The 12,288-nt window shown below is 43.5% G+C and overlaps 1 protein-coding gene across 2 annotated transcripts in view; it reads right to left on the bottom strand.

Annotated features, from left to right (window-relative positions):
- LOC139275228 (mitochondrial ornithine transporter 1-like) overlaps window positions 1-12,288 on the bottom strand; it is a 51,670-nt gene that overhangs the window by 16,177 nt on the left and 23,205 nt on the right. For both annotated transcript variants that reach the window (XM_070892390.1, XM_070892391.1), the window contains exons 2-4: window positions 7,875-8,000; window positions 4,305-4,563; window positions 739-879 (exon numbers count right to left, since the gene is read on the bottom strand). In XM_070892390.1, the coding sequence (XP_070748491.1) occupies window positions 739-879; window positions 4,305-4,563; window positions 7,875-7,944 (470 nt within the window). In that variant the 5' untranslated portion in view covers window positions 7,945-8,000. The remainder of the gene's footprint in view (window positions 1-738; window positions 880-4,304; window positions 4,564-7,874; window positions 8,001-12,288) is intronic.

Raw genomic sequence — 12,288 nt, 5'->3', positions numbered from 1 at the left:
AGATGAGGAGAAACTTCTTCACTCAGAGAGTTGTTAACCTGTGGAATTCCCAGCCGCAGAGCGTTGTTGATACCAGTTCATTGGATATATTCAAGAGGGAGTTAGTTATTGCCCTTACGGCTAAAGGGATCAAGGGGTATGGAACGAAAGCAGGAAAGGGGTACTGAGGGAATGATCAGCCATCATCTTAGTGAATGGTGGGGCAGGCTCGAAGGGCCGAATGGCCTACTCCTGCACCTATTTTCTATGTTTCTATATCCCTATTACTCCAAGGTACATCGTGTTGCAGCCTCAACATTGACACCACACCCATCTGAAAATTTAAATATGATCCGTGACATGAACTCCCTCTCAATCTAAAATCGAAGTTGGGTTTTCTGATGTAAGCTATGGAACACAAAGTTACAACAGCCATTTGATAATGGTATGAACAAGCAAACTGTGATACATTTGCCCCACTCACTCACTTTGAGGGGGCAGAAGTGGAGACACATGCTCTGATAATTGCTTTGTGTAATATCCGAGTCCAACTTTAATCTAATTATAAAAGACAGGACTTCCCACATATGACTGTACTTTAGAGTGAATTAAGCTTTTTAAAAAAGAAAAGACTTACATTTATATAGCACCTTGCATGACCGCTGAACGTCTCAAAGCGCTTTACAGTCAATGAAGTACTTCTGGAGTGTAGTCACTATTGTAATGTGGGAATGCGATAAATTAAGAAAATTGACGTACCTGGGATGTTCTTTTGCTAGCTTTCCAGAGGATTTCATTTCGTGCATTGCTTGGAGGCGACATTTGACCAGCTCTGTTGGGCAAATGGCCAATGAGGCGAACACTGATGCAAATGAGCCAGCAGCTGCTTTCTGTATATCACTGAAATGGCAGATATACTAATTGTGAAAGGATATGGGGAAGATGGTCAGAACATGTCGAACAGTTAGACACGTGCAGGGCTAGTGTCCCCACTCCAAGGGAATGCTTTTGCAATGCAAAACTTTTCAACAACCATGTACAATCATTTCTACAGTTTACATATCCTGAAGCCTTCTCCCTTCATCTTTAACTGTTATTTCACAGGTGGCCAATATGCTTATTTTCTCCATTTAAGTTGGTCTGAAAGGCTGTAACAACTGTGGCTTTTCAGCATCAAAGAGCAACACTCCATTTCAGAAAACCTTTACTAATGGATAACTCCTGCACAACATGAGGGTACTGCTGACATCTACTTATAAGAACAAATGAAAATATATTTCCTTAAACTATTAGCAGTTATTACTTGATTGAGACTGAACTATACAATAACACGTTTTACACAGATTCTCATATAAATACATTTGGGAATTCGCAAAGGTATGTAATTATACCCAGTCAAGATAATAGTTCTGTCATCTCAAAATATGTGTGAACTTAAATATCAATAGCAAGGATGTCTTTTGGACACAAGTATTAAATCAACAAATTAAAATCTAGATTAATGGATACCTGGGAGTAATTATGAGGCCACTGGATTGATTTTATTCAGTGGTTGTATTTAGTTGGTTGCAATTTCATGCTGGTGTGAATGGCAGAGCTCACAGACAAGACTTCATACTGAATGGAAGGAAAAAAACCACAACTGCAAGTTCATTAGCAGGAAGTTCTTTAACTAATGGCCCATAATTTGCGGTCGGCAGCCAAGCAAAGGTGTTCACCACTGACTCCGATGTAAGTTTCCCACAAAGATCTCACAATCTCAGGTGAGAAGATTGCCTTTTATGAAGTGCAGTTGAAATCAACGTACTATAGTGGGAATCCCATAGTGCGAGCTGCTATGACGTCAAATAAGTTGTCTAAGCAGCCATCACATTGCAGAATTCTCAGACAGCGAACCAGGAATAAGAAAGCACGAATAATCACTTTTAAAAAATATTACAGAGAGGGAAATAAAGATTGGGACATCCATTGGGTAAAGAGAGAGAAATATCATGAACAAACTTTAAATATATATATTTAATTAATTTGAAATCTAAATTTTAAAAACGAGACAGAAATTTGACATTCCACCAATATAAAATTAGTTTTTCAGGGCCAGAACGGTTGTTTATCTGTAGTTATTACTCAGATTGCCGTTAAAAACCCAGTTATACCTCATTTGAATGGATCAAACTTTTTGTGGTTTCCAACAGTGATATTTGTTCAGAAAAGGGGAAGTCAGGTACTCTAATTGGCAGGATGTGACTAGTGGTGTCCGCAGGGGCCTCAACTATTCACTGTATTTATTAATGACAGATGATGGGATGGAAAGTTATATATCTAAATTTGCCAATGTCACAAAGATGAGCAGCATTGAAAGCATAACATTACAAAGAGATATTGATAGATTAAGTGATTGGGCAAAACTGTGGTAAATGGATTTCAATGTAGGCAAATGTGAGGTCATCCACTTTGGACCTAAAAAGGATAGAACAGGCTATTTTCTAAATGGTGAAAAGCTAAAAACAGTGGAGGTCCAAAGAGACTTGGGGATCCAATACAAAGATCATTAAAATGTCATAAACTAGTACAGAAAATAATCAAAAAGGGTAATGGAATGCTGGCCTTTATATGTAGAGGACTAGAATACAAGGGGGCAGAAGTTATGCTACAACTATACAAAGCCCTGGTTAGACCACACCTGTGAGCAGTTCTGGCCACCACACCATAGGAAGGATATAGTAATCTTGGAGGGAGTGCAGCATAGGGTTACCAGAATCCAGAGGTTAAATGAAGAGGAGCGATTACACAAATTAGGGTTGTATTCCCTGGAATTTAGATAGTTAAGGAGTGATTTGATCTAAGTTTTGAAAATATTAAGTAAGTGGAACAGATAGGGTAGAGAGAAACTTATTTCGCTGGTTGGGAGTCTAGGACTAGGGGACATAGTCTAAAAATTAGAGCCAGACCTTTTAGGATTAAAATTAGGAAACACTTCTACACACAAAGGGTAGAAGAAGTTTGGAACTCTCTTCCGCAAATGACAAATGATGCTAGATCAATTTTAAATTTGAGATTGATAGATTTTTGTTAACCAAAGGTGTTAAGGGATATAGGCCAAAGGCGGCTATATGGAGTTAGGTTGCAGATCAGCCATGATCTCAGTGAATGTCGGAACAGGCTGGAGGGGCTAAATGTCCAATTACTGTTCTATGTTCCTAGGTAAGGGATTCTGAAGTTGCGGTCAGTTTCAATGGCAAAATGACAATCGACCGCTGCTAGTTCGCCATCATCAGGGCCGCAAGTTCCGGGCTAATATATGCCAATTTGTACAATAGGATTTTTTAAAAACTTTTTTGATTTTCAAGCAATAAGGTCACAATAACCACGAGCCCTTCAGTGTAAATGTCATCCTGCACCAACAAGGGGCAATCTAGCAGTTGGCATTAGCAGCTGCTTCTTCAGCAGTCCCTTGGAGTAGAGGATAACTTGCTTCCACACTAAAAATGAGTTGGGGTTGTCCATGAGGTTCCTGACTTTCCAGGTCCCGAACAACATTTAAAAAAAGGTGGAAGATGCCTGTGCGTGAATTCTTTTAACGTGGGGTGGCTGTTGCACACCAGCCGCCACACGGGCTTGACAGAGCAAGGTCTTAGTCCAGTGGCAGGTCCAGACTTGTGCTGCAACTGATCAGGCATTACCTAACTGATGTTGTGGGCATAAAGTATGCAACAATACCAGAGAAACTCAAAATTCACACTGCATCTGACTAAAAGTAAAACCTTTCTTAGTCTTCACGACTATAATAGAATTTTTGGGTTCAGATGACAAACGATCGGGAGTTTTGCTAATAATATTAGGATCCCTCAACTGGAACTTTGGTTGGTTTATTTCACTTTTATTTGAGTGTCTAACCCTTTCCTTCTGGTCTGCTAGGGTCTTACAACTCCTGCAGTCAAGAGAGCGAGTGGGCAAATTGCTGTCCAATCTATTGCTTTGCGCTGCCTTCAGTGAGTGAACTTTTTTCCTCCAGTTTTTGCCATGGGGAGGAACCTAGCTCTTCTCAGTGGCTCATCGCAATGACAAAGGGGAGACAGGAAACTCAGCTAAACCGCAGAGTCAAATCTATATCCAGCTACTCCATTATGCAGTGTAGTCGACCACATCACCTCATTTTACCACTTTGTATTTCCTCCCATGTAATCACTTATTCATTATTTAAATCATTCTCGGGATTCAGTTTTCTCTTCCGATTTGGGTTTTTCAGTAAATCCCAACCTAAAATCCAGTGATAATTCATTAAACACAAGACTGAGATGCGACAGAATGCAAATATTAATTGTCACCTGAGGTCAGCTTTGTTGTCCAATCCGGACAGATTTCGCACCACTCTTTGGCAAAACCCATAGGACAGGAACAGCACAGCATTCTCTGATATATGAGCCATTAGGGCAGGAGTAGTGCCTTGGTAAAATCCTGGAATGCCACGTTCGGTATACGTCTTTATAACACAGTCCACCACATTTTTGTACATGTGAGGAAAGGTCTGCATCTTCACTTTTACAGTATCGAAGGGTTGCCCCGTATAAACACAAGCAACTCCACCTGCAAATCACAACGTGCGTAAACTTAACCACCTCAATATTTTGGAATCTATTGTTACACTGTTCCATTTAATTCATTTTCCTCATGAAACAGCCACTTCTTTTGTTGCTGCGGCTTTAACTGCAGACACCAGCCCACCAATATAATGGTTGGAAAGCTTTTAGCGGGGAGCTTAATTAATATGGGATTGCAAACATAGTTCCTAATGGCAGGAGGGAAAAAAAGTGTATAACTGAAATGCAAGTGGCCCAAATCTAGTTAGTTAATGGCTAAACGCCAAATAACTAGTTTGTGTCACCTTTAGTTGGTGCGCGCATATTTTAGATTATATAATTTGTACTGAATTTGTTCCAAATGCTTTATATAACGTTGCCAAATACAAAATCAGTGCACCCCGCCTATCTCTGGGTCATTCAATGTTGGAGCAACACTCTGCCAGCTACAGTATAACAACTGGAGCCATCACATGCTCCTCGTGATATTAAAGTGCCTAGAAATCGGCACGAGTCCAATCTCCTCAGACCAAGCAGTGGTGTATAGTTAGGATGAAAATATCATATATCGCACATGCTTTGCTCCAGTAGTATCACTGTATGCCTGCTCCTGTGCGTGTACAATGGCAATCCTCATATGAGGACATTGGAGTGCCACTGCAATAGGATAAGCACAACCTTCCAAGTGCAAGGCAGGTAGTGCTATTGATGCCCCTTACTCACGGCTGTGGCAATGCAAGCGTAATAGTAGCGTCAGTTTCCAGCTAGTACAGTTTTTCAAAATATTGTGCATAATACCAGAAGGCTGAAAATAAGTGCACAGGTACAAAAGGTAATCAAAGAGGCTAATGGACTGCTGGCCGTTAACTTAAGGTGGTTGAAATTTTTTTTTTTGTTTTTTTAAAAGTGAAGTTATGCTTCAGTTGTGGTTTAGGTGAAGGGTACAAAGGGAGCAAAGACTGGTAAATGGGGTTGACGTACAGATCAGTCATGATCTATGGCGGAACAAGTTTGAGGGACTGATTGACCTACTCCTGTTCCTATGTACCTCATAACGAAGAAAATTATGTAAATCAGGAATAATGCTTACGTGATATCAAAACTGGGTTTTAAAGGCCAGAAGATTGTCAAGAGGTAGGAAAAATGGGGGAGGAAAGACATTGTCAAACTGATTCAAAAGTACATTTTGTAGCTTCGATAGAGTTCCACTCAAAATCAGCACCCTTTTAAACAAAAAGTGTTCTTGGGTTGTTGGCGTCATTGGCAAGGCCAGCATTTATTGCCTATCCTAATTTTGAGAAGGTAGTGGTGAGCTGCCTTTTTGAATCTCTGCAGTCCATGTGGTGAAGCTACATGTGCTGTTAGGGAGGGAGTTCCAGGATTTTGACCCAGTGACGATGAAGCAACGGTGATATATTTCCAAGTGTGTGATTTGGAGGGGAACTTGGAGGTGATGGTGTTCACATGAGCCTGCTGCCCTTGTCCTTCTAGGTGGTAAGAGGTTGAGGGTTTGGGAGGTGTTGTCGAAGAAGCCCTGACGAGTTGTTGCAGTGCATGTTGTAGATGGTACACACTGTAGCCACAGTACATCGCTGGTGGAGGGAGTGAATGTTTAAGGTGGTGGGTGAGATGCCAATCAAGCAGGCTACTTTGTCCTGGATGGTGTTCAGCTTCTCGTGTTGTTGGCGCTGCGCTCATCCAGGCAAGTGGAGAGTATTCCATCGCACTCCTGACTTGTGCCTTGTAGATGGTGGAAAGGCTTTGGAGAGTCAGGTGGTGAGACACTCGCCACAGAATACTCAGCCTCTGACCTGCTGTTGTAGCCATAGTATTTATGTGGCTGGTCCAGTTAAGTTTCTGGTCAATGTTGACCCCAGGATGTTGATAATGTTGTTGAATGTCAAGGGGCGGTGGTTAGACTCTCTTGTTGCAGATAGTCATTGCCTGATACTTGTGTGGTGCGAATGTTACTTGCCACCAAGCCTGAATGTCGTTCAGGTTTTGCTGCATGCGACACGGACTGCTCCATTATCTGAGGAGTTAAGAATGGCACTGAATACTGTGCAGTCATCAGCAAACATCCCCACTTCTGACCTTGTTGGAGGGAAGGTTTGATGAAGCAGCTGAAGATGGTTGGGTCTAGGACACTGCCCTGAAGAATTCCTGCAGCAATGTCCTGGGCGGAGATGATTGGCCTCCAACAATCACAACCATCTTCCTTTGTGCTAGGTATGGCTCCAGCCAGGAGAGTTCTCCCACGATTCCCATTGACTTCAATTTTACTAGGACTCCTTGAAGCCACAAGCTGTCAAATGCTGCCTTGATGTCAAGGGCAGTCATTCTCACCTCACCTCTGGAATTCAGCTTTTTTGTCCATGTTTGGACCAAGACTGTAATGAGGTCTGGAGTCGAGTGGTCCTGGCGGAACCCAAACTGAGTATTGGTGAGTAGATTATTGGAGTGCCGCTTGATAGCACTGTCGACGACACCTTCCATCACTTTGCTGATGATTGCGAGGAGGTAATTGGCCAGATTGAATTTGTCCTGCTTTTTGTGGACACCTACTGGTCTGTCAAGGAACTGTAGGACAAACAGACAAGAAATCTCTGCTGCTGACTTTCAACTGACCAGTTGTGCTTCAGTCAATATTGTAGACAATTGGCAACTGATTCCATCCCACCCCCCACACCATCAAGTTTCTGTTTGAACCATGCTGGTGTAGGAAGGGGCTTTCGAACAAGCAGAGGGGAATACACTCTGCAGCAAAAATAATTGCATGGACAGCTCTCAACCCTAATCCACCCGCTCAGCATCTCAGGAAAAAAAAGAGAAAAATAACATTTTAAAACTGTTTCGAGTGACACTCACAAAAAAAGTAAAAACATTGCATAAATTATGCGCAGCACAATATGCAGGAGCCACGGCATGGGAGGATATGGGTTTGTGTCCATGATCCTCCACATGCTTTACTTGGAGAGGTGTTGAGCAGAGGTAAAATACTTCCCCGCCCCGCCCCGTCCCATCCCGTCTCCAAGATGGGAAGAAAAAGCAGAAGGGAGTCTGCCGATGTGTCTCTTTGAAGAGCAACATTGATAAAGTCTAGCAGATGGTTACATGGCCAGTAACTCAACTGGGAGACAGACATACATTTATGTAGCACCTTTCATAACCACTCGCCTTCCCAAAGTGCTGGACAGTCAATTAAGTACTTCTGAAGTGTAGTCACTGTTGTAGGAAACAAAATATACCTGTGTGCGCGCGTGTGTGTGAGTGTGAGAGTGTGTGTGAGTGTGAATAAGTGACAAAATGCTCCGTTACCTGTCGCCCCGGCAGTGAGATCGATAGCACCTTGCACAGCCGGCTGTAGTGCTTTCTTTTCCAGTGACATGTTGGTCTTTGATCCAGTAAATGGTTTATTCACTCAATAAATCCAAGGGCGACTTTCTAGGGAACAGGTAAATACAAATAAGAAAGTGGAAATGATCATTAAGCTAAACACCTTGGTGTCATATTTGACCCTGAAATGAGCTTTGGACCACATATCCGCAGCATAACGAAGACCGCCTATTTCCATCTCTGTAACATCGCCCATCTCTGCCCTTGCCTCAGCTCATCCACTGCTGAAGCCCTCATCCTTGCCTTTGTTACCTCTAGACTTGACTATTCCAACACACTTCTGGCTGGCCTGCCACATTCTACCCTATGTAAACTAGAGGGGATCCAAAACTCAGCTGCCCATGTCCTAACTCGCACCCAGTCCCGTTCACCCATCACCCCTGTGCTCGCTGACCTATATTGGCTCAATTTCACGCGCCCCCCCACCCCCCCCGCTCCAACGCCACGCTCGCCCCTAGATGTCTGCACTCCTCTAATTCTGCCTGAGCATCCCTGATTATATAGAAACATAGAAAATAGGTGCAGGAGTAGGCCATTCGGCCCTTTGAGCCTGCACCACCATTCAATAAGATCATGGCTGATCATTCACCTCAGTACCCCTTTCCTGCTTTCTCTCCCTAACCCTTGATCCCTTTAGCCGTCAGGGCCATATCCAACTCCCTCTTGAATATATCTAATGAACTGGCATCAACAACTCTGCGGTAGAGAATTCCAGAGGTTAACAACTCTGAGTGAAGAAGTTTCTCCTCATCTCAGTCCTAATGGCTTACCCCTTATCCTTAGACTGTGACCCTTGGTTCTGGACTTCCCCAACATCGGGAACATTCTTCCTGCATCTAACCTGTCCAGTCCCGTCAGAATTTTCTATGTTTCTATGAGATCCCCACTCATTCTTCTAAACTCCAGTGAATACAGGCCCAGTTGATCCAGTCTCTCCTTATATGTCAGTTCCGCCATCCCGGGAATCAGTCTGATGAACCTTCGCTGCACTCCCTCAATAGCAAGAACATCCTTCCTCAGATTAGGAGACCAAAACTGAACACAATATTCCAGGTGAGGCCTCACCAAGGCCCTGTACAACTGCATTAAGAACTTCCTGCTCCTATACTCAAATCCCCGAGCTATGAAGACCAACATGCCATTTGCCTTCTTCACCGCCTGCTGTACCTGCATGCCAACTTTCAATGACTGATGTACCATGACACCCAGGTCTCGTTGCACCTCCCCCTTTTCCTAATCTGCCGCCATTCAGATAATATTCTGCCTTCATGTTTTTGCCACCAAAGTGGATAACCTCACATTTATCCACATTATACTGCATCTGGCATAATCACTCAACCATTGGTGGCCGTGCTTTCTGTTGCCCAGCCCTAAGCTCTGGAACTCCCTGCCTAAACCTCTCTGTCTCTCTATCCTCCTTCAGGACACTTCTTTAAAAACATACCTCTTTGGCCAAGCTTTGGTCACTTGCGCTAGTTTCTACATATGCGGCTCGGTGTCAAATTTTTAATCACATAATATTCCCGTGAAGCGCCTTAGGAAGTTTCACTACTTTAAAAGCACTATATAAATACAAGTTGTTGTTGTTGTAGTAGTCATGGACTTGTGTTTAAGTAACAGCACAATAAACGAACAGTCCTTTTTCTTTCCTGTTCAGGGGTCACATTGACACTGGTATTGTGCAATCCACCCTTCGACACAGGAACTTTTTCAGGCATCAACCACAGAAACAAAAACACGTGTACCTAAAAACATTTATTGTATAAAATGTAAAGTTGGGAGATAGGGTATAGTTCTGTCAGCTAGTTTGGTACACACAAGTTTAGGATAAGCTAGAACTTCCTTGGTCAATTCAAAGGATTTGAGCCTAACTTGGCCAACAGTAGTTAGGTGATTATTTCCAGCTTCTGAACAAAATGCAAGTGATAATTTGTTGCTCATCTTATATTGTTAATTGGAGGCAATTATCCAATGTATGTAGGGTTCTTTAAATGCTCTCTCGTGCTATGAATCAGCGAAGGCCAGGATTCCCGGAAGGTGTAAGACTTGTTTAGGCTATTATATTGGCCTAGAAAATTGTGGTCTGGATGACGGTAAACTGTTCACCGTCATTCCGAATTTGAAACTGACCGCAACTTTGTGATTTGTCACATGGGGAAATCCTGGAGTAGTGATGTGTCATTCACTGCTCCTCCACAGGCTATGCCCCCACACCCCATCCAAAGGGCCGGCAATCAGTGAAATCTCTCCACTCATGGAAACTCTTGAAAACTTCAGCTCTTCCGTAGTAATTACGCTGTTAAATTCACCACAAAAAGTTAGACCAAAGGGATTAGGTGTAACTGGGGTTTTAACAGCGTATTGATACTAAACAAAGGTTGTGGCCCTGAAAAATTAATTTAAATTTTGTGCAGCATCAAATTTATCCATTTTAATTAAAAAAAATGTAAAACATTTTTTTTTTTTTTAAAAACATTTGTTCATCTTTATTTCAGGTTTGCCATTTCCTCAAGCAGGAGCCCCGATCTTTGTTTTACTCTCTCTAATATTTTTAAAGAATTAGAATTTTAAAAGCTTACTCATTTCCTAGTGCGCTGTGAGAATTCTGCATTTTGATTGGCTGCTTAGACAGCTTGTTGACATCTCAGCAGCTTGCACTAGGGGATCCCCAGTATACTCCGCTGATTTGAACTACGCGTTGGAAAACTTAAACCGACGTGGGAAGGAAGCTTACTTCGGGACCAGCGGTGAACGCCTTTGCTTCATCGCTAACTGCAAATTAAGGGCCATCATATATGGTACTCTCATAATAAAAGGTGGAAACTGAGTAGTGTGTGTATAATGAGCAAGTGTGACCTTAGCTCCTTTAACAAGATTCCAGAGTGCAGGTACCTCGTGGGTGGCCTGCTTATATACTGTGCTCCCAAGGGATGCTGGGATCCCTTGGGACTCCAACAGGTGGGCCCACTGGTGGTCAGGTGTCATGCAGGTTACACAGGGTTAAATACATAACATCACTCCCCTGTGAAGTCAACAGTACACTTATTTACAAGGTGAGACGATCTGGGGCTTTTCGCTCCCTTGTCGATTGTCTCAGTACAAATGCGGGTGCGGGTGGGTTGGTCAGTTCTTCACTGGGCTGTTGGGCAGCCGGCCTTGCCAGGCTGCTGGGGATGGTGAGTTCGGTTTTGTGGTTAACCATGATGTCAGTTGCCACTTGTGTGTATTGGAGAGTCAAAGTTGGTGGTGTCCTCTTTGGGTTGTTCGTAGCTGTTGGTGAACCACAATTTGATTTGGTCCAAATGTTTTCTGTGCGTTTGTCCATTGGCCAATTTGACCTGAAACACCCTATTCCCCTCTTTGGCTGTGACTGTGCCAGCGAGCCATTTGGGACCATGTCCATAATTGAACACAAACACAGGATCATTGATCTCAATATCACGTGACAAATTTGAGCGGTCATGGTACACACTTTGTTGATGCCGCTTGCCCTCCATGTGATCATGGAGATCAGGGTGGACAAGAGAGAGCATTGTTTTAAGTGCCCTTTTCATGAGCAGCTCTGCTCGGGGAACCCCGGTGAGTGAGTGGGGTCTGGTGCGGTAGCCGAGCAGCATTCTGGACAACCGGGTCTGCAGGGAGCCTTCTGACACACGTTTCAAGCTTTGCTTGATGGTCTGAACTGCCTGTTCTGCCTGGCTGTTGGATGCGGGCTTGAACGGGACAGATGTGATGTGTTTGATCCCGTTGCGTGTCATTAATTCCTTGAATTCAGCACTGGTGAAGCACGGCCCATTGTCGCTGACTAGGACATCGGGCAAGCCATGCGTGGCAAACATGGTTCGTAGGCTTTCAATGGTTGCCGTGGACATGCTTACAGACATTATTGCACATTCAATCCATTTTGAGTAAGTGTCCACGACAACCAAAAACATTTTGCCTAGAAATAGACCCGCATAGTCTACGTGGATTCTTGACCACGGTTTTGAGGCCTCTCTGGGTGCATTGCTCAGCTGAGAGCAGGTGTTGCACTGGCGCACGCATGACTCTAAATCTGAGTTGATGCCACACATGGGATCTGGTTATGGCTTTCATCATTACAATGCCTGATTGGGTGCTGTGCAGTTCACATATGAATGTGTATCTGCCTTTCTTGGGCAAGACCACGCGATTGCCCCACAGTAGACAGTCCACCTGCAAGGACAACTCGTCTTTGCGTCTGTGGAACGGCTTAATCGCCTCCTGCATCTCCACTGGGACGCTGGACCAGCTCCCATGGAGGACACAGTTTTTTAACCAAGGACAGTCAAGGATCCTGGCTGGTGCAGGTCCTGAT

The sequence above is a fragment of the Pristiophorus japonicus genome, chromosome 10, assembly GCF_044704955.1.
Source record: "Pristiophorus japonicus isolate sPriJap1 chromosome 10, sPriJap1.hap1, whole genome shotgun sequence".
Lineage (NCBI taxonomy): Eukaryota > Metazoa > Chordata > Chondrichthyes > Pristiophoridae > Pristiophorus > Pristiophorus japonicus.
Note: the sequence above shows the minus strand (reverse complement) of the source record. Positions and strands in the feature narration are given on the sequence as shown.